The following is an 18,867-nucleotide window of genomic DNA, read 5'->3' as shown; positions in this document are numbered from 1 at the left end:
ATCTTATTTCATAGCATATAATCCTATTTGGGTTTGCCCAGGCTACACATATTTCCCCCTAGTTGGTATGTAGAACAGATAAATAGGTTAAGCAAGAAATACAAAAATAATTGTGAGGATGGATGAAATTTGGCACTGAATAGGTTTTTGGAAGTTTTAAATGATTGTTGGATTTTTATTATATTATATTCCAAATCCACACATAATGTATAACCAATTATTAGTGGGACTCCAAAGAAGACATTAGGACAATAATGGGGTTGTATTTTACATAAATGTTTTTACTGCTATCTTCCCATGCAACACTGACTTGGTGCTGTGGGTATAGGATGGCTGTAGCCCAGGGCCTAAAATAGTGTATTTCATCCAGTCTAGGATATCTTCAACTGTAAGCTGCACCATAACTTTATGAGCCACTAAGAGAAAACACTGCCAATTAACAGTGTTACTGGAACATTGCTATATAGAACATGCACTATTAAAGATAGAGTGCACTATCCACTCTCCTATGAGCTTTATGGTCTATGTTCATACAATTCTCCTACCATCCTTAAGACAGATACCAATCTTATTCCCATTTTACCAATCCAGAAACTGAGAGGGTAAGAACTTCTCAAGACAGATAGAAGTGTCAAGATTCACCTTGGTAGGCTGACTCCACAGTTCATAAATCTGACCTCTCTGCCACAATACTGCCCAGTTCTTCCATTTAACAGATATGTGGTGTCTGCCTAATATAGGCCAGGGAAAACATTATGAAAATGTTAATAATATGAGGCCTGAGGGATATAGTTAGAAGGAGGACAGGAAGCCAGTACCAGCATGCTGACCATTATTACTAATATTGGAAAACCGAATATGTGAATCTTCTCTCTTTTGATTAAAATTTTAACTTAAGGTAACGCACACATGAGTTTCCTTGTAAAACACTCTAACTGATTATAGGTAAAGCTAAGGTTTCCTTTGAGCCTTTTATCTCAACACCAGCCTATAAACACCCCCTCCTTCACCTTAACAGGCCCTCGGCATCCATCTGCTCTCCCAGTTTTCAAACATGAATGTCAACTTCCCTTCATACAATCATTTTCACTTAGTGTTTTCTTTAAGGAAATGAAGAAGGGAGATTGGGAATGGCATATTAAAACCAATGCCCAAAGCATGTCCATCCTTTTTCCATCTGCCGGCAGTTATATCCTAGCATGCCAACAGAATGGTGGAATGACATAGTTAACCAAATGCTTCCCCTATGTACAGATAGTACCTCAATATATGAGACTTCTACCTTCATTTCTTAATAGAATGGTAAAATTTAATTGTAACCTTTGGGAAATGATTGAGAAAAACGGAGTCCTTGGTTACTGACAAGGAGTTGTTGTCTTAATGCCAGACATTAGACCTGCAGGTTGGTCTGCAGGTTTTAGCAGTCAAATATAAAACCCATTTTAGGGAGAAAAAGAGAATGGAGGGGCACCTGGGTGGGCTCAGTCGGTTAAGCCTCCGACTTCGGCTCAGGTCATGATCTCATGGTTGGTAAATTCAAGCCCTGCGTCGGTCTCTGTGCTGACAGCTTAGAGGCTGCAGCCTGCTTCAGATTCTGTGTCTCCCCCTCTCTCTGCCCCTCCCATGCTTGTGCTTTGTCTCTCTCTGTCTCTCAATAATAAATAAACGTTTAAAAAAATTTTTTACAGGAAAAGAGAATGGACACTCCTTAATTTAATCCCGCAATTCAGAATTTATATTTAATTGGAAGATAAATGGTTTGGTGTGTATTTACTTCTCTCCTTAACTCTGAGTAAAATATTTGCTAAGTTACTCTGGTAAAGATTACATAAAAGAACTCATTTAATCAGTTGGAGAACAAAGTTCCTCACAGTCCTTAGCACAAAATTACATAATACCCACCAAACATTCGTATTTCTTCACTAACACAAAATCTTAAATTAGGAAATTTTTGAAAGTACTTCAAAGCAGCAAAGGCTATGTATTTCATTTTTAAAATTATACTATAGAGCTTTTACTATGCAGACAATTCTTTTCCACGGATACAGTTGATTTATTGATGCCTTCTTCTATGTCTTCGTATTAGTGTAGAATGGGGCATTGATACTGACACAATGCCACTGGCCCTCTGTCAAAGAAAATGAATTTTGAATTGTGTTTACAATTATGGTAGTGTGCTGGACATACTGCTTTGCCTTATAATGAATGGCTGTTTCTTAGGCAATACCGATCAAAAGCACCATCAAATATGGAAGGGTCTGAGTCTGCAGAGAACTATCTTCCTGTTCACAACATCCATTTACCCACTCAGGTCTTAACCTCTAGCCCCAGCTCCTTAGTAATAGCTTTGTGCCCTCCCCCCACTAAACTGACTTCCCCCGGGAAGCAACATAATTTTTTTTAATGTTTATTCACTTATGAGAGAGACAGGCAGACTGTGAGCGGGGGAGGGGCAGAGAGAGAGGGAGACACAAAATCCAAAGTAGGCTCCAGGCTCTGAGCTGTCAGCACAGAGCCCGTCACGGGGCTTGAACTCACGAACTGCGAGTGGAAGTCGGACACTTAACTGACTGAACCACCCAGGCACCCTTCCCTGGGTACAATATAAATATATCCTTTTAATACAGTCTTACCAAAAAAGTGACATAAATTACATGTAAGAAATTGCAAATATACCGAAACTACACTGAGATACCATTTTTCGCCTTTCAGACTGGCAAAAATTCCAACATTTGAGAGCATACCTAGGCAGGGCTATGAGGAACAGGTACACCCAGATATTGCTGGTGGGAGAGTGAATGGGGACAGCCCCCATAACTCTCAATGTGGCAATACCTATCAAAATGACAAAAGATGTTTATCCTTTGACCCTGCAATCTCACTTCAGCAAGTTTATCCTACAAATACAGCATCGTTCATACTGCAAACTACCATGTGGACCAGGCTATTCACTACAGCATCATTTGAAATAGCCAAATAGTTAAATAAATTATAATGTAACATACAAAGGACTTGATGCAACTGAGAGAGAGGGAGGGAGGGAGAGAGGGGAAGAATAAATGAATGAATACATAAATAAGGGAAATTTCTTTGTATAAATGTGGACAGTTTTCTACCATACATTGCTAAGTAGAAGGGGGAGAAAGTGCAGAAAGGTGTGAATTTTTTAAGGTTATTTACTTTGAGAGAGACAGAGAAAGTAGGGAGAGTCAGAGGGGGAAGGAAAAAGAGAATTCCTTCTTTTTTTTTAATAATTTTCTTTTTTTTTTAATTTCTTTTTTTTTACATTTACTTATTTTTGAGACAGAGAGAGACAGAGCATGAATGGGGGAGGCACAGAGAGAGAGGGAGACACAGAGTCGGAAGCAGGCTCCAGGCTCTGAGCCATCAGCCCAGAGCCCGATGCGGGGCTCGAACTCACAGACCGCTAAATTGTGACCTGAGCTGAGGTCGGACACTCAACAGACTGAGCCACCCAGGCACCCCAAGAAAGAGAGAATTCCAAGCAAGCTCTGTGCTGTCAGCGAAGAGCCAGAGGCGGGGCTCAAACTTACAAACTGTGAGATCAAGACCTGAGCCAAAATCAAGAGTTGGACATTTAGCTGACTGACCCACCCGGGTGCCCCTGGGTGGAGAAAGGGCAAGAACAAATAAGCAACTCTTCATATTTGCTTATATTTATATAAAGAAATTCTAGAACAATACTTAAAGAATGCATAAAAGTGATTATGAAGGAAAGTGATGGGAATGGAATAAGCTATTTAATGTCTCTGAATCTCAGCCTTCTCATCTGTGGATTAAAGAATATAATTTTACTTACCTTGTTAATTATGAGAACTAAACGAAATTTGAAAATACCTTACAGGGTGGTAGGCACAAAACAAAATTTTGATAGACATTCATGCCTTTTTCTTCTAATTACATCTAACTCAGGTGTCAACAAGCTATGGTCTGTGTGCCAAATACAGCCCCTCCCAACCTGATTTTGTAAATAGAGCTTTATCAGAACACAACCGCATTCATTCCTTTCTGTGGTTGGCTGCTATTGGCTATAATAGTAGAGTTGAGTGGTTTTAACAGAGGTTGTATGACCCTGCAAAGCCTAAAACATTGATTATCTGGTCTTTTACAGAAGAAATTTGCTGGCTCTTGATGTAACCAGTCATGGCCCTCTCCTCTGCATTCTCTAACCACTGGATGATGGATTTTCCTAAGCCAGATCTCTCTTCCAGACCACTGGTCTGTGAATGATTCCATCCTGACTCACTCATGCCTTCTCTTGTATCTTTGCAAAGGTCTCCCGAAAGCTGCCAAGATCAATCACTATCGCCTGTGGTATGGAGCTAGCCTTGCCATTGCAGGCAGAGTTAGGAAAGATGATGTCATCTATACCACCCTGCCCTTGTACCACAGTGCTGCGCTTATGGTCGGCCTCCATGGATGTATCATAACTGGTAAGACTTTTCTCTCAACAAGGCACTGGAGTCCAGTACACATTCATATGTGCTCAACAGGGAAAGTAACACAAAATTTGCCTACTTTCCTGTCTGCCAGGGACAGCGTTTAATTCAATGTTAACAGCAAAGCTATTTGGCTCACGTATCACCAGCAAGTATCTAGAATCATTTCTATTTCCTCGTGCCTGCTAGTCTGATAAATAATGCTACAGATGTTCAGGATATCAAGGAGGAAACTTCTTTAAAACATTTTTATCCAAGTTAAGACACTTGATTCTTAAGTTCTGTAAATAATTCCCCTCTGTCATTTATGTCTTCCGAAATCTGCATGTGGATCTCCATCTGCATCTGATGTAAACTTCTCCCTTAGCCGTCCCCATCCTACTTCGTTCTTCCCCCCTCACGCAACTCCTCAGCTCTGGTCAGAATACCTTGCTTTCCATCTCTTCTCTTTCTTTCTGAAATGTTGCCATTCAAATTAGAGTTGCCATTTTTTTCCTTTCAGTAGGCTTTATGCCACTTGTATACATTAAGACTCAGTCCAATGTCCACCTCTTCCAGAAAGCCATCTCTAACTCTCTAAGTAAAAAAAAAACAACTTAATTTTTCCCCCGTGCGGCATTTCCTTTTAAATACTCATATATGTATATATAATAACATATATCCACATACATATATAAATGCATGCATGATGGCCCAAGCCTCTCTTTTTCCCTCATCAGCTTATTGATCAGCTGTAAAATACTTACCCCAGCCTCAGTACCAGCCTCCACATCAGCCAGGAACAACTGACTGGGCCTGATCATATAGCTGGGCTCTTCAAGAACTGGGGAACTCTGAGGCTCCCAAAGGGACTAATTCACTGCTCACACATTTGCTTAAGCACCAAAGATACATTCTAAGGAAGAAAAAATCATATTTAAAAAATCTTTTCGTCTTCTAAAACATCACACTCTTGTATATTTAGGAGTAAAGCTAAACTAAGAGCATGAAAAAGTATTTCTGAGATGTTTTTATTTCACTTTACTACATCTTATGACTATAATTTGGTTGGGTGTGATATATATTATTTTTACCCATTGTAATATGATATAGTTTCACATTGATATATATTTTTTTACCCATCTTTCCCTATTGCTTATTATAACAAATTACTACAAACTTAGTGGCTTGAAAACAACATAATTTTTTTCTCTGTTTTGAAAGTCAGAAGTCCTATAATCCAGGTGTCTGCAGAGCTGTATCCCTTCTGGAAGTTCTAGGAAAGAGTCCATTTACTTGCTTTTTCCAGCTTCTAGAAGCTGCCTGCATTCTTTGGCTTGTGGCCACTTTTGCTGTCTTCACAACACATTCCTCCAGCCTTTTGTTTCTGCATCCATCCCCTTCTGCCCTTGACCTGCCTGCCTTCCTGTTAGAAGGCCATTTATAATTACCTTGGGCCCACCCAGGTTATCCAGGATGATCTTCCCATCTCAGAATCCTTAACATAATCACATCTACACAGTTCTTTTTGCCATGTAAGGAAGAATGTTCACAGGTTGTATGGATTAGAACATGGACATCTTTGGGAACCATTATTATGTCTACCTCACCCATCAAAGAATAGATTTCCTGGGGCGCCTGGGTGGCGCAGTCGGTTAAGCATCCGACTTCAGCCAGGTCACAATCTCGCGGTCCGTGAGTTCGAGCCCCGCGTCAGGCTCTGGGCTGATGGCTCAGAGCCTGGAGCCTGTTTCCGATTCTGTGTCTCCCTCTCTCTCTGCCCCTCCCCCATTCATGCTCTGTCTCTCTCTGTCCCAAAAATAAATAAACGTTCAAAGAATAGATTTCCTGCTTGTTCAAGGCCTTGGCTCTCCATTGCCTGCAAAGTCAAGTCTGACTCCTCTACCTGTCACTTCCAAGTTCTCCATGATGGCACCCCTGGCTGCTTCTCTAGGCTCATCTCCCATGAGCCACCCCCTGTTCACCACTCCAGTTACAGGCCAACTGAGTCTTGGCTATCTTCCAACGCCTTCTGGACTGTCCTATCTTTTTGTTTCATACTGTTTCCTCTGCCTGGAATTCTCTTACCTTTATTCATATTCATTGCTCAAGACACAATTCAGATCTACCTCTTCCAAAATATGCCTTTCTCAGCCCTTGCCCCCAAGCAGAATTAATACACACACACACACACACACACACACACACACACACACTCATGTTCACATTCCCTTAGAGATTCATTTGAAACTCTTATTTATTGCACACTGACTTTTATTAGAAAGATGTTTGTATGTGTCTTTTCCCTCACTAGATTGAAAGCCTCTGTTTTTATCCTGGTTAAAGCCTGGTTTTATCCTAAACCATGTCTTATTCATTTTTGTATTGAATCTAATTGATACTCAAAACTTGTTTGTGAATATAATTCACATTTAAAGTTCTACCTTTCAAAAATGACAAATATAACCAGGGAGTTTTTTGTAGCATCTCTTTATTAACACTTTATATACACTTCTCTGTAGGTGCTACTCTTGTTTTGCGGAACAAATTTTCAGCCAGCCAGTTTTGGGATGACTGCAGAAAATATAATGTCACTGTCATTCAGTATATTGGTGAACTTCTTCGGTATTTATGCAACTCACCCCAGGTAACGCTTCATTCATTTTGCTTCATTCATTTTGAAATGAATAAGATAGAAATTCAAGTAACTTTGGTCATGCTAGGTTTCAGCTGCTTCTCACACATCTACCAGTTTTCAGTGTAGACTACAATTGTGTGTCATGATAAAGTGCTTGGCACCACACCTATCATATAGAGAGGATTTACTAGGTGGCAGTTGCTATTAATATTATCATTCCCTACCTTTTTACCTGTTTTCACATCTCGTCCTCTGTCTAATATATCCTCCACTTCCCTATTTGTTTAAAGCCTTCTCACTGTCAAAGCCCAGTTCAAATGATACCTCCTATGTTAAACCTGTTTGGTCACTCCGACAAAAGTCATCACTCCCTTCCCTTACATCATTTGATTTCTACCCCTTTGTGGCCCTTGTCACATTGTAAGTGTTTGTCTTCATACCTTTTTTTCTCCCTAAGCTATAAAGACTTTGATGGCAGGGACCACATCTTGCATCCTTACTTGTCTTATACCACAAGACACACAGGAAATTTTTACTTAATGTTGATTAAAAAATCCCCTTGTGGCTTTGAAACCATTTGACTAAGTCTGTCAACAAGCTGGGAGCAGACGCCCAAAGTTACTCCAGAGGCCTTGGATCTACTCTGTTTGCAGACGTCCAGATGTCTTGATGGGGCTGTTCGAAAGAACTTCTCCTTCCTGGTCCCTCCACTCTCGTCAGAGGTCTGGCAGCCTTTCCGGGGGCCAAATCAAGGTTTCTCAGTGGTGACACTGCTGACATTTGGGGCCCATTCATTATTTGCTGTATGGAGTTATTCAGTGCACTACAGATGTTTAGTAGCATCTTTGGCGTTTACACAGGACATGGCCATAGTACCTTCTCCCTCCCCCCAGGCTGTGATAATCAAAATGTCTTCAGACATTGCCAGATGTCCCCTGGCAGGCAAAATCAACTCCAGTTGAGAACCATTAGACCAGACAATGCAGTAAACTCGGCAGATTCTGCTTCTTTTAGTCCTTTCAATCATTGTAAGACAGCAAACTCAGAGGATCACTAAGTTGATAAATTGCTATTTAGAAGCACCTGTTATGTTCAACTTGTATAACAGCTACTGTGTGACTTGGAAAGGAATCTAGGATGCTCCTGCCCCGGTTCTTCCTCTCCTCACTTCATTCAGTCTTTGGCCACAGATCAGCTTATCATAGAGGCCCCTCCTACTAATTAACAAATATATCACCTCATCCCTTACCATCCCTCTCATGGGTGGGTACTGTCCCTCCTGACATAGTACAGGTTTATATGACAATTGTCTATCTCCCCCAGTTAAATGAACATTCCATGCACCAGGGGCTTTGTTCACTGCCAGATCTCCAGCACTGAGATGTGCATCCGGCACGTTCTGGGCATCAACAAACTCTGTTGAATGAACCTCTAAATTCTGGCCCCTGAAAGATGTATGATTAACTTAAGAGAGGTAATATGTTCCCCCTGAAATGTTTAGGCTTAGCACATATTATTCTGATTTGGGCAGCAGATTCAACAGCTTCATGAGCGTCATAATTATCTATGAGCTGGATTAGGACCTTTCCCACAGCAATTTCTGTTGATGTCATTATTGAATTTTTTTCACATTAGTATCCCATCTGGTCTTCAAGATTGCATGCCTCTCTATTAAAACTCAGAAATCCGTATGGAGCCCTTCTGTTTGGCTTTTCTTCTGGGCCTCAAAGGCACCCCTTTGTCAGTTAGAAGTCTCCTGGGGGAGGGTGTGTCGACTTGAAGAAAATAAACATGTTTGTGTAGCTCTTTCAGGCTTACACACACTCACACGTATAAACACTTCCACCTTTGTCCCTCCTTATAATGTTGTCTCAGATGCTGAAAAAAAAATGTGATTTGGGTTTTATATCCTCAAAATATATGTTGATTTGTTGTATAATTCATGGAATATATCAAATCTAGAAGTGGATATGGAGTTTCTGTTTGCTCATGCTTCTCCCCTACCCCTGATTTCTGGTTTGTTTTAAAAATACTTACAAGAATTGTAAGGAATGATCAAAGTTACCTCAAAAAAACTTTCAGTTAAAGACTTTTTAAAAATGATAGGAGCTTATATATAGAAAATCCTTAAGACAAAAAACTGTTTTTACTAATAAATGAATTCGGCAAAGTAGCAGGGTACAAAGTCAATACATAATAATCAGTTGTATTTCTATACACTAACAATGAAAAATCTGAAAAGACAATTACAAAAAACAATAACATTAAAAAACAATGACATAAGATACTTAGGGATTAACTTAACCAAGGAAGTAAAAGACACATATAATGAAAACTAGAAAACATGGATGAAAGAAATTAAAGAAAACATAAATAAATGAAAACACACCCCATATTCACAGATTGGAAGATTTAGTATTGTTATCATGTTGCAGCTACCCAAAGTGACCTATAGATTCAATGAAATTCCTATCAAAATCTCAATGACACTTTTTGCAAAAACAGAACAAACTTATCCTAAAAGTCATAGGGACCCCATATGGCCAAAACAACCTCAAAGAGAACAAAACTCAGGAATTTACACTTCCTAGTTTCAAAACTTTCTACAAGCCTATAATAATCAAAACAATATGGTACCAACATAAAGACAGACATATAAACTGATGGAATAGAATCAAGAGCCCGGAAATAAGCCCCTCATATGTGTTGTCAAATGATTTTTGACAAGGGTGCCAAGACCATTTACTGGGGAAAGGACAGCCAGTCTTTTCTTTTTCTTTTTTTTTTTTTTTAAACTATTTTTTTTTTTTCAACGTTTATTTATTTTTGGGACAGAGACAGAGCATGAATGGGGGAGGGGCAGAGAGAGAGGGAGACACAGAATCGGAAACAGGATCCAGGCTCTGAGCCATCAGCCCAGAGCCTGACGCGGGGCTCGAACTCACGGACCGCGAGATCGTGACCTGGCTGAAGTCGGACGCTTAACCGACTGCGCCACCCAGGCGCCCCCAGCCAGTCTTTTCAATAAATAGCACTGGGAAAACTGAATATCCACATGCAAAAGAATGAAGTTGGACTCTTACCTAATACCGTATACAAAAATTATCTCAAAATGGAAAAAAAAAGACCTAAATTTAAGACTTAAAACAATAAAACTGTTGGAAGAAGACATGAAATAAAACTTTATGACACTGGATTTGGCACTGATTTCTTGAATGGGACACCAAAGCCATAGGCATCAAAAGAAAAAATAGACAAAGTGGACTTCATAAAAGTTTCAAAATTCTGCCTCAGAAGACACTATCAACAGAGTAAAAGTGCAGCAACCAGAATGGGAGAAAATATTTGCAAATAACATATCTTATGAGATATTAATATTTAGAATATATAGAGAACTCCTAGACCTCAATAACAAATAAAGAACCTGATTCAAATATAGACAAAGGATTTGAATAGACATCTCTCCAAAGAAGACATACAATGGCCAATAAGCATATGAAAAAAATGCTCCACATTACTAATTATTAGGGAAATGCAAATCAAAACTACAGTAAAATTCCACTTCATTCTCATTATGATGGCTACTATAAAAACATAAATAAATAACAGCGAACAACCAGCATTGATGAGGGTGTGGAGAAATTAGAATCCTATTGGTGGGATGTAACTGGTGCAGCCCCTGTGAAAACAGCATGGCAATTCCTCAAAACATTCAAAATAAAATTACTATATGATCCATCAATTCCATTTCTGGGTCCTATACCCAAAAGAATTGAAAGCAAGTTCTCAAAGAATTATTTGTATGTTCATGTTCATAACAGTATTACTCATAATAACTAAAATGTGGAAGTAACCCAAAGGTCCAAGCCAAATTTGGACAAACCAAATATGGTATGTACATATAATGGAATATTATTCAGCCTTAAAAAGGAAGGAGATTCTGCAGTATGCTACAACATGGATGTACCTTGAGGACATTATATTAAGTGAAACAGCCTATCACAAAAAGGCAAATACCGTATGATTCAACATATATAAGGTACTTAGAGTAATCAAAATCATAGAGGCAGAAAGTAGAATGGTGGATTGCCAGGGACTAGGAGCAGGGGAGAATAGGGAGTTATTGTTTAATGAGTATAACGTTTCAGTTTTACAAGATGAAAGAGTTCTGGAGATGGATCGTGGTGATGGTTGCACAACATAATGAATGAATTTAGTACCACTGAACTGTACATTTTAAAATGGGTAAGATAGGAAATTGTATTTAACCATATTTTTGGTTAAATGGGTAAGATAGGAAATTGTATTTAACCATAATTTTAAAAAAATAGATCACAATAGAAAACCCAAATTCTAGGGCTTTAAAGGGAGCTTAAAGAAAGACTGTGTCAAAAGGACTTCTCAAACAACATGGATAAAAACTAGAATGCTTGGTGGAAGGCTCTGGATCAACATAATCAGAAAGTTTCTCGCTCTTAGAGCTGCCTAGAATAGGCTGTCACAGGAAGGGCTAACACCACCAGCCCCCCCAAGCAGTGGATATCAGGGAGGCAATTCCTGCCTTAGCTGAGCAGATAAAACAAATGACACCCCTCCACAGACAAAGCATTTCTCATCAGGAGAATCTGAGACAACGTTGGAGGGGTGGAGGCTTGTCCCTTGCCTTAATCATATTCAGTAGCTCCTCAGATAGAGCAGAGGACGAGGGAGAAATACTGGCAGCCACCATTAGCCTGAGGCAATAATGTAGTTCTCAAGAGGCAGGACTCTGCAATTGGCAGTCTGAAACCCGATTCTACTGTTTGAGTAGGATAGTTCAACTCTCATTTCCCCATCATCCAGCAGGGTAAATAATAGTACTTACTTCATAGGGGGCTGTGAAGACAAAAATGAGATGATGTATACGGAAAGCATGTACAAAGTACCTGGCTCTTAGTAAATAATCAACTAATAGTAGCCATTATTATCATTACCTTCAGTACCAAAGGATGTGCAGCTCATAGTAGGTGCTCCACACATATATCATCAAAGGAATCAGTGAAAATTCTTCCCCAGAGACACGAAAGAAGAAAGAAGAGAAGACATCCAAACTAGTCAATCACTTTCATGTAGGGTTGAGTGGGAGTTGGCTCACAAAGCTGTTGACTAGTGAATTTATGGTGTTATTGATTGTAGAAAATTATTGCACCATGTTACCTGTCTTCCATTGTTGTATTTGGCACTTGGCATCCAGCGTACCTGTTTACAATGAAAGTCCACTCTGGTTCATTTTCTGCAGGGTGCAGCTGTCATGTCCCATTTTGTTTGTGTAGTTGTCTAAAAAAACAGTGTAATTTAGGGGGAAAAATAGGTGGTGGAACAAGATACTGCTAAAGCTCAATATTACTCCAGTAGGATGGTAGAAGCTGTAGGATGGGTGTAAATGAGGTTTTGTATTGCTTGCTAGGCATGTGGCCAGGGTGGGAGGAGCAGAGGGGAGAGGGAATAAGGAACCAGAAAAGAGCTCCAGGGGCCACACACAGAAGTTGTCAAATTTGGAAGGGGAAAGAAGACAGACCAGGACCCTGAGTCCACTGAATAGACTCAACTTACTTCCCTACTGTTAACTCCCTAGCATCATCTGCCTTCCTTCCAAAATTAGGTAGCCCCTGTGGTCCTTTCCCAGCCTAAAATCTCTGTCCCTGCATCACCTCCATTCTGACAGAAAACAGAATGGAGGGGTATTTAGCAGCACAGAGGGAAGAGCGACCAGTTTGACCTGTCAGGGCCAGGCCAGGGGCAGGGGGTGGGGGAAGGGAAAAAAAGCAGAAAAACAAATGAGGGAAAGAGAGCAGTATCAGAGAAGTTTACCCAGAAGGTGAGTTTGGAAGGGTGCAGAGATGGTTTCCAACCATGCACTTCTAAAGAAGGGCTTCTGGTTACCCAGAGCAGTGTACGCAGAGTGGAAGGAAGGGTCTGGCATATTGGGAGCTGAAAGCAGTGTAGCGGGAGGCGAGGCTGGTTGGCTGGGCCAGGTGACAAGGGCTTTGCTTTGCTGAGACTTACTTGTGAATGACAAAGCACCACTAAAGGGCCTTCGATGGAAGAGTGATGGGGAGAGAGGGTGTTTTTAGACAGTCCCTTTGGCTTCACAAGTGGGAAGATATGCTGGAGGGAGAAAGCCCTCTTTGGTAAAGCAGAGAAATTGAGGCTCCTCCTTTGATTCCTGTCCAGTGGCTGCTTTCTTTTCTCCTGAGGGAGCCGGGCTGAAGTGTAGCAAGTTAGTTGTCAAGATCATGGACTCAGGAGTTTGTTTTTTTAAGATGGTGAATGCCTTCTGCCTTCTCACCTCTTGAAAATCTTCCAAAAACAAGGAGACCAAGGAAAAGACATATAAACTGCACTTCTTAGAAACTAAGAGGCATTGCAACAGGAAACTACATAGAACAGAGAGCTGAAAGATGAAGGTCACTGACATCACAATACTAAGAAAGGTGAAACCTAATAGGTCAGTACCAACAAGAAGGAAGCTAAGTGACTTCCTGAAACCTGAGAAATCAGAGGCACCAAATACAACTAGAGATGGGATCAGGTTTCAGGCTTGAAAATAGGAGGATTTTGGAAAATCTGTGTAAGAAGTAGCTGGACCTCTGCTCCCCTCTCACACCCCTTTAGGAGACAGGAGGTTTATTCTCTTGAGAAGACCTTGAAGAACTGTGAACCTCAAGGACAGCAGGGATGAGGGAATGAGGGCAGTGGAAGACAGCAGGGATGAGGCACTGAAGATAGAGACTGAGTAAATATCTACTTATTAACCAGAGAGACCGCCAGCTCCCTTTCCCTGCACAGCTTCTAGAACTCCATAGCTAATTTATGACTATAAGCAAGAGACAGAGAAGTCTGATCTCAGGTCGAACTACCCTGTCACAGGACCATGCAGCCCGCTTAGCAAGTCACTGCCTCTGCACACAAAGCTGCTCAAACATCTTTTACTTGCCTTACTTCTGAACATGAACAGATATCAAGGATCAGCAGACACCCAAGGAAAGCCTCCAGTATGAAATATCACCAAAAGAATAGAAGAAACAGCATCAACTCAAAGAGTTGGAGAAAACTTCCAAAAACCTATAATTAATATCCTCAGAGCTGTTAGAAGAGATATTCTATCCATGAAACAAGAATAGTATGCTACAAAAAAAACTAATAAAACCTCCTGAAAATAAAAATATGATTTAAATTATTTAATTCATAGAAAGTTTGGAAGATAAACTTGAGAAACCTTGAAGTTGGAGAAAAGATAAAGTGATGGATGTGAGGGGAGGCACGATAAGAAAATAGAAGATCAATCCAAGAGGTCCAACATCTAATGAATAGAAAATCAGGAAAATAAAATAGGGAAAATGGAGAGGAGGATATTATCAAAGAAGCAATACAAGAGAACTTCATAAAGGGATGAAGAAGATGAGATATGTGTATATATATATATGTATATATATATATATATATACATATATAATATAATATATATATACATATATATTACTAAGCTATAAAAAAGAATGAGATCTTGCCATTTGCAGCAACGTGGATGGACCTAGAGAGTATAATGCTAAGTGAAATAAGTCAGTCAGAGGAAGACAAATACCATATGATTCCACTCATGTAGAATCTAAAAAGCTAAATGAACAAAAAAGCAGAAAACAGAATCATAAATACAGAGACCAAGCTGGTGGTTGTCAGAAGGGAGAGGGACAAGGGTATAAGTGAAATAGATGAAGGGGAGTAAGAGATTCAAACTATAAAAAAGCCATGGAGGCAAAAAGTATAGCATAGGGAATATAGTCAATAATTGTGAACCATTAGTAATGTATGGAATTCTCAAATCACTTTGTTGTACACCTGAAACTAATAAAACATTATATGTTAGCTATCCTTTAATGAAAAAATAAAGAAGGAATAGAACTTTAATATTTTTAAAAAGTGAAATGAAAACAGTAATGGTCAGCCTATTTGTACATAAAAAGAAGGCTGAAGAGATATAGCATTTTAAGATAAAAAAAATTAAAAAGGAAAGAAAATTTCCCAAAACTGTAGGACAGATTGAAAGAGCCAGGGGGGTACCAATAAAATGAGTGGAATTAATACTTTTAACACTACATCAGGATGAAACTTAAGACTACCAAAAAAAAAGAGAGAGAGAGGAAAGATTCTATAAGAATAACATTTGACTTGGCAACATCAACACTGTTAGCTGCAAGACTGGAAGCTGGAAGGTCAGTGCCTTCAAAATTCTAAGTAAAAAGTATTGCCTCTCTAGAATTCTATATCCAATAAAATTATCAATCAAGTGTACAGTAAGAATATTTTCAGACTTTCAAAGTCTCAAAATAAATTACCTCCTCTACACTCTCCTTTAGGAAGTTACTAGGGAAAGTGTTCCATGCAAACAGGAGAGTGAGGAAAGCTGAGGAGCCAGAAGCCAGGAAAGAGAGACAAAGGGAATCCCCAGGCCTGGAAGGTAACCAGTCCGGACTGGGGCAGAAGGCTAAAAGGAAGTATAAGGGTCTGAAAAAGGAAATTCTAGCATCTGGTGGATTTCACCATAAAGAACATTGTATTTCGAGGCTGTTGGGGGGGGGGGGGGGGTGAAGAAAGACCTATGAATCGAAACTAAGAACATGAAGCAATGGGGCAGGAGGCAGTTAATTCTAGGAAAAATTACAATTTGCTCAAGAATTTGATCACGGCATATTCCTTGGTTCATCAGTAGTGTATTATGAGCAAAATAATGTGAGCACTGAAAATTGATTTAACCAATAATTGTGATATTGAAAAAACTGGAGAGGATGATAGAGAGCTTCATCTTCCTCTAGCACAATAGAAAATCAATAAATAATGTCTAACAGTGATGAATCAAAAGATAGCAGAATAAACATTTAACTTAGAAAATGGAGAGAAGAGGAAGCAGCTACAAAAATGGAAGGTGTCTGCGTCCAGATAGTAAAATAGATGCAAAGGATGGAGGCAGGTAAGCAGGGTGGTGACATTCTCCATTTAAAAGCCTTTCAGTATGTTGAACGTTAAACCACGTGTGTGCCCCTCTTTTTTTTTTTTTTTTTTTTTTTTTTTTAACGAAAGGAAAGACTTCTCTCTAAGTCACATAGATTTGGATTTGAATCTTGGAGCAACTGTGTTGTTACCTGTGTGATCTCTGGCAAATTATTTTAATCGTTTTGAGGCTCTGCTTCCTCGATTATAATTGAGGCAAATACTGTTATTACCTATCACATTTCGGTATGGTTCTGTAGAAACATGAGTAAGACAATAAAGGTCAAATACCTGGCACGTAGTAGTAAAGCCCTCCATAAATGTTTTCTGTTTACTCTATTTACCTGGTGCTTTCCATTCCTCTCTGGGCACCCTGACCTCTCACCTTTCGGTCATTAAATCCTGGTGTAGATTTAACTCCCCAGGGTGTGTTTGCATGTGACCCCTCACCTCTGAAGTGGAATCGAAGGTTTGATCCTTGTTAAAGAAAAAATGAGCCAGTGACCCTTGACCTAAAATACGGCTCCTTTGAGGAGTAACTTTGGTGATAAGGAAACACTGCTTCTCCTGTGGGAAGGGAAGACTTGAGTCACACCCGGTACCCTCAACCAGTGGTGAGCAAAACTTAGATGAGAACCAGACATCTCAGAAGGCTCCAGGGCCCTTCATTTCGTGTGCACAAACACTTCCAGCTTAAAGACTTAATCCCCTGCTTGTGTAATAAGATACTTCAGGTCATGATGAAAACTGAGCTGTTGGTACTGTGACTCTGAACCCAGCTAACTGCCACCCACAGGTGACAGCTGCACCTGTGAAGCTGGCCTGCTTCCCATGCACCCCAGGCACCTGCAGCTCCCCTGTGCCCCAGGCCCTGCCGGTGTCCTGATGTCCCAGCCATTAACTGTCAGACAGGGAACTTGAGGGCTTCCTGGTAGAGGTTATTCCTTCTTTTATTGCACTTTAGGAAAAACACAGTGCAGGTGATATAGAGATGTATTTGGCCTCAGAGGAGTTAACAGTCCAAGCGGGGGAGACAGATGTTCACCATCCATTAGGAAAGGAACAGAACTAGGAAGGTGATTACGGGCTGCATATGGATTAGCAAGGTCTTGGGTTTACACATTGGAATACTAGTTTGGAGCTTCTCACACAGGCCTGGGAGCAGGTAAGCCCCAGGTCTGGAGGTGATTTTTAAGCCACAGTCAGTATTCTTCAAATATTTTATGATGTTTTCTTCCCAGAGGGGGAATGAGGGATAGCACTGTTGGGGGGGTGAGGGTGGTCTCTGAAAAGCTGATAATTCTTACTGGGAATAGTGCCTTCTGGAAGAGTGCCCCTGCAATTCACCATCCAGATGGGGACACTTGAGAGTGAAAGCATGTCATTGATAAGCACATCAGGACAACAGCATAAGCAGGACTGGCCCCGACAAACTAGACGTAGGGTCTCCCTGCTTAGAGTTACTTGGTGGTTATAGAAGGAAATACAGATGGTCCCCAACTTATAATGGTTTGACCTATGATTTTTTGGCTTTACAATGGTGTGAAAGTGATCTGCACTCCGTAGAAGCCATACGTTGAGTTTTGAATTTTGATCTTTTCCCGTCTAGCAATATATGGTACGATACTCTCTGGTGGCACTGGGCAGCCGCAGTGAGCCTCAGTCCCCCGGCAGCCACACGATCACGAGGGTGAAAAACTGATACCCACACAACCATTCTGTTTCTCACAGTATCCAATCAATTACGTGAGATAGTCAACACCGTATTATAAAACAGGCTTTGTGTTAGACAATTTTGCCCAGCTCTATAGGCTGATGTACGTGTTCCCAACACATTTAAGGTATGTTAGGTTAAGCTATAATGTTCGGTAGGTTAGGTGAATTAAGTGCATTTTTGACTTATAATATTTTAATGGATGGTGACTTAATTGGGATGTAATGTCATCATAAATTGAGAAAGATCTATAGATTCAGTGACCTAGAACTCATGTGCATGTGCATGCAACTGCATGTGCATGAGCTGATGAAGACAATAGGTTCCCACTCAGTCATAATGTCTAAGGTTCATGCAGGTTCAGAAGGCTTCTCAGGTAACTCTCCTGAACACCCTGGTTAAGAACTACTACTAGCACGAGACCCCTGGTCCCTACACATTTCCTCCTCAGAAAGGCCACACAAGGGCCCAGTTTTTACCAGTGACCAGGATCTGTCCACCTCTCTGGTTAGGACTTCTGAAGGAGGTCAGGCCTTTTGACCAAGGAGCTACTCAGAAATGAAATCCATCTGTACTTCTCTCCTGACCTACTGCCTCCTCTCACATGAAAATCAATCCAAGGTTTGTTTTGGTTTGGTTTTTAACTGCTACACCCAAGGCCCTCCCCCCTATGAGAGAACGACCAGCCTCTCTATTCCAACAGTTCTTTTTCAAAGAGGAATTCTTACTCCAAACTAACTTCACAATGATTTCACAAATTAGGAAATAATGTAGGAAATGCTCTTCAGAACATTTGCTCTTGTAAGCAAATTGCAATCCGATCAAAGAAATTAACACTTGATGTGAGAGGGGAAGCCTAGTTACCAAGCACTCTTACCCATTCCATTCTGTTTTCTGTTAAAGGTCATAGAGTTACAGAAATTTCAAGTTAAAATTATACTTATTTACCTTTCTCTACCACCAGACTCTGATCTCCTAGAGGACATAAATTGCCTTATTAATATAAAACATCATTTAAGTTACTCTGGGCTTGTTTGGACATATTTTTA

The 18,867-nt window shown here is 40.2% G+C and overlaps 1 protein-coding gene across 1 annotated transcript in view; it reads left to right on the top strand.

The window, feature by feature from the left end:
- SLC27A2 (solute carrier family 27 member 2) overlaps nucleotides 1–18,867 on the top strand; it is a 44,512-nt gene that overhangs the window by 11,169 nt on the left and 14,476 nt on the right. The window contains exons 3-4 of the mRNA XM_045449774.1: nucleotides 4,296–4,454; nucleotides 6,962–7,086. Coding sequence (XP_045305730.1) covers nucleotides 4,296–4,454; nucleotides 6,962–7,086 — 284 coding nt within the window. The remainder of the gene's footprint in view (nucleotides 1–4,295; nucleotides 4,455–6,961; nucleotides 7,087–18,867) is intronic.

This window comes from Leopardus geoffroyi, chromosome B3 (assembly GCF_018350155.1).
Source record: "Leopardus geoffroyi isolate Oge1 chromosome B3, O.geoffroyi_Oge1_pat1.0, whole genome shotgun sequence".
NCBI classification, from domain to species: domain Eukaryota; kingdom Metazoa; phylum Chordata; class Mammalia; order Carnivora; family Felidae; genus Leopardus; species Leopardus geoffroyi.
The sequence above is the reverse complement of the archived record's forward strand: the minus strand, read 5'-3'. Positions and strand labels throughout refer to the sequence as shown.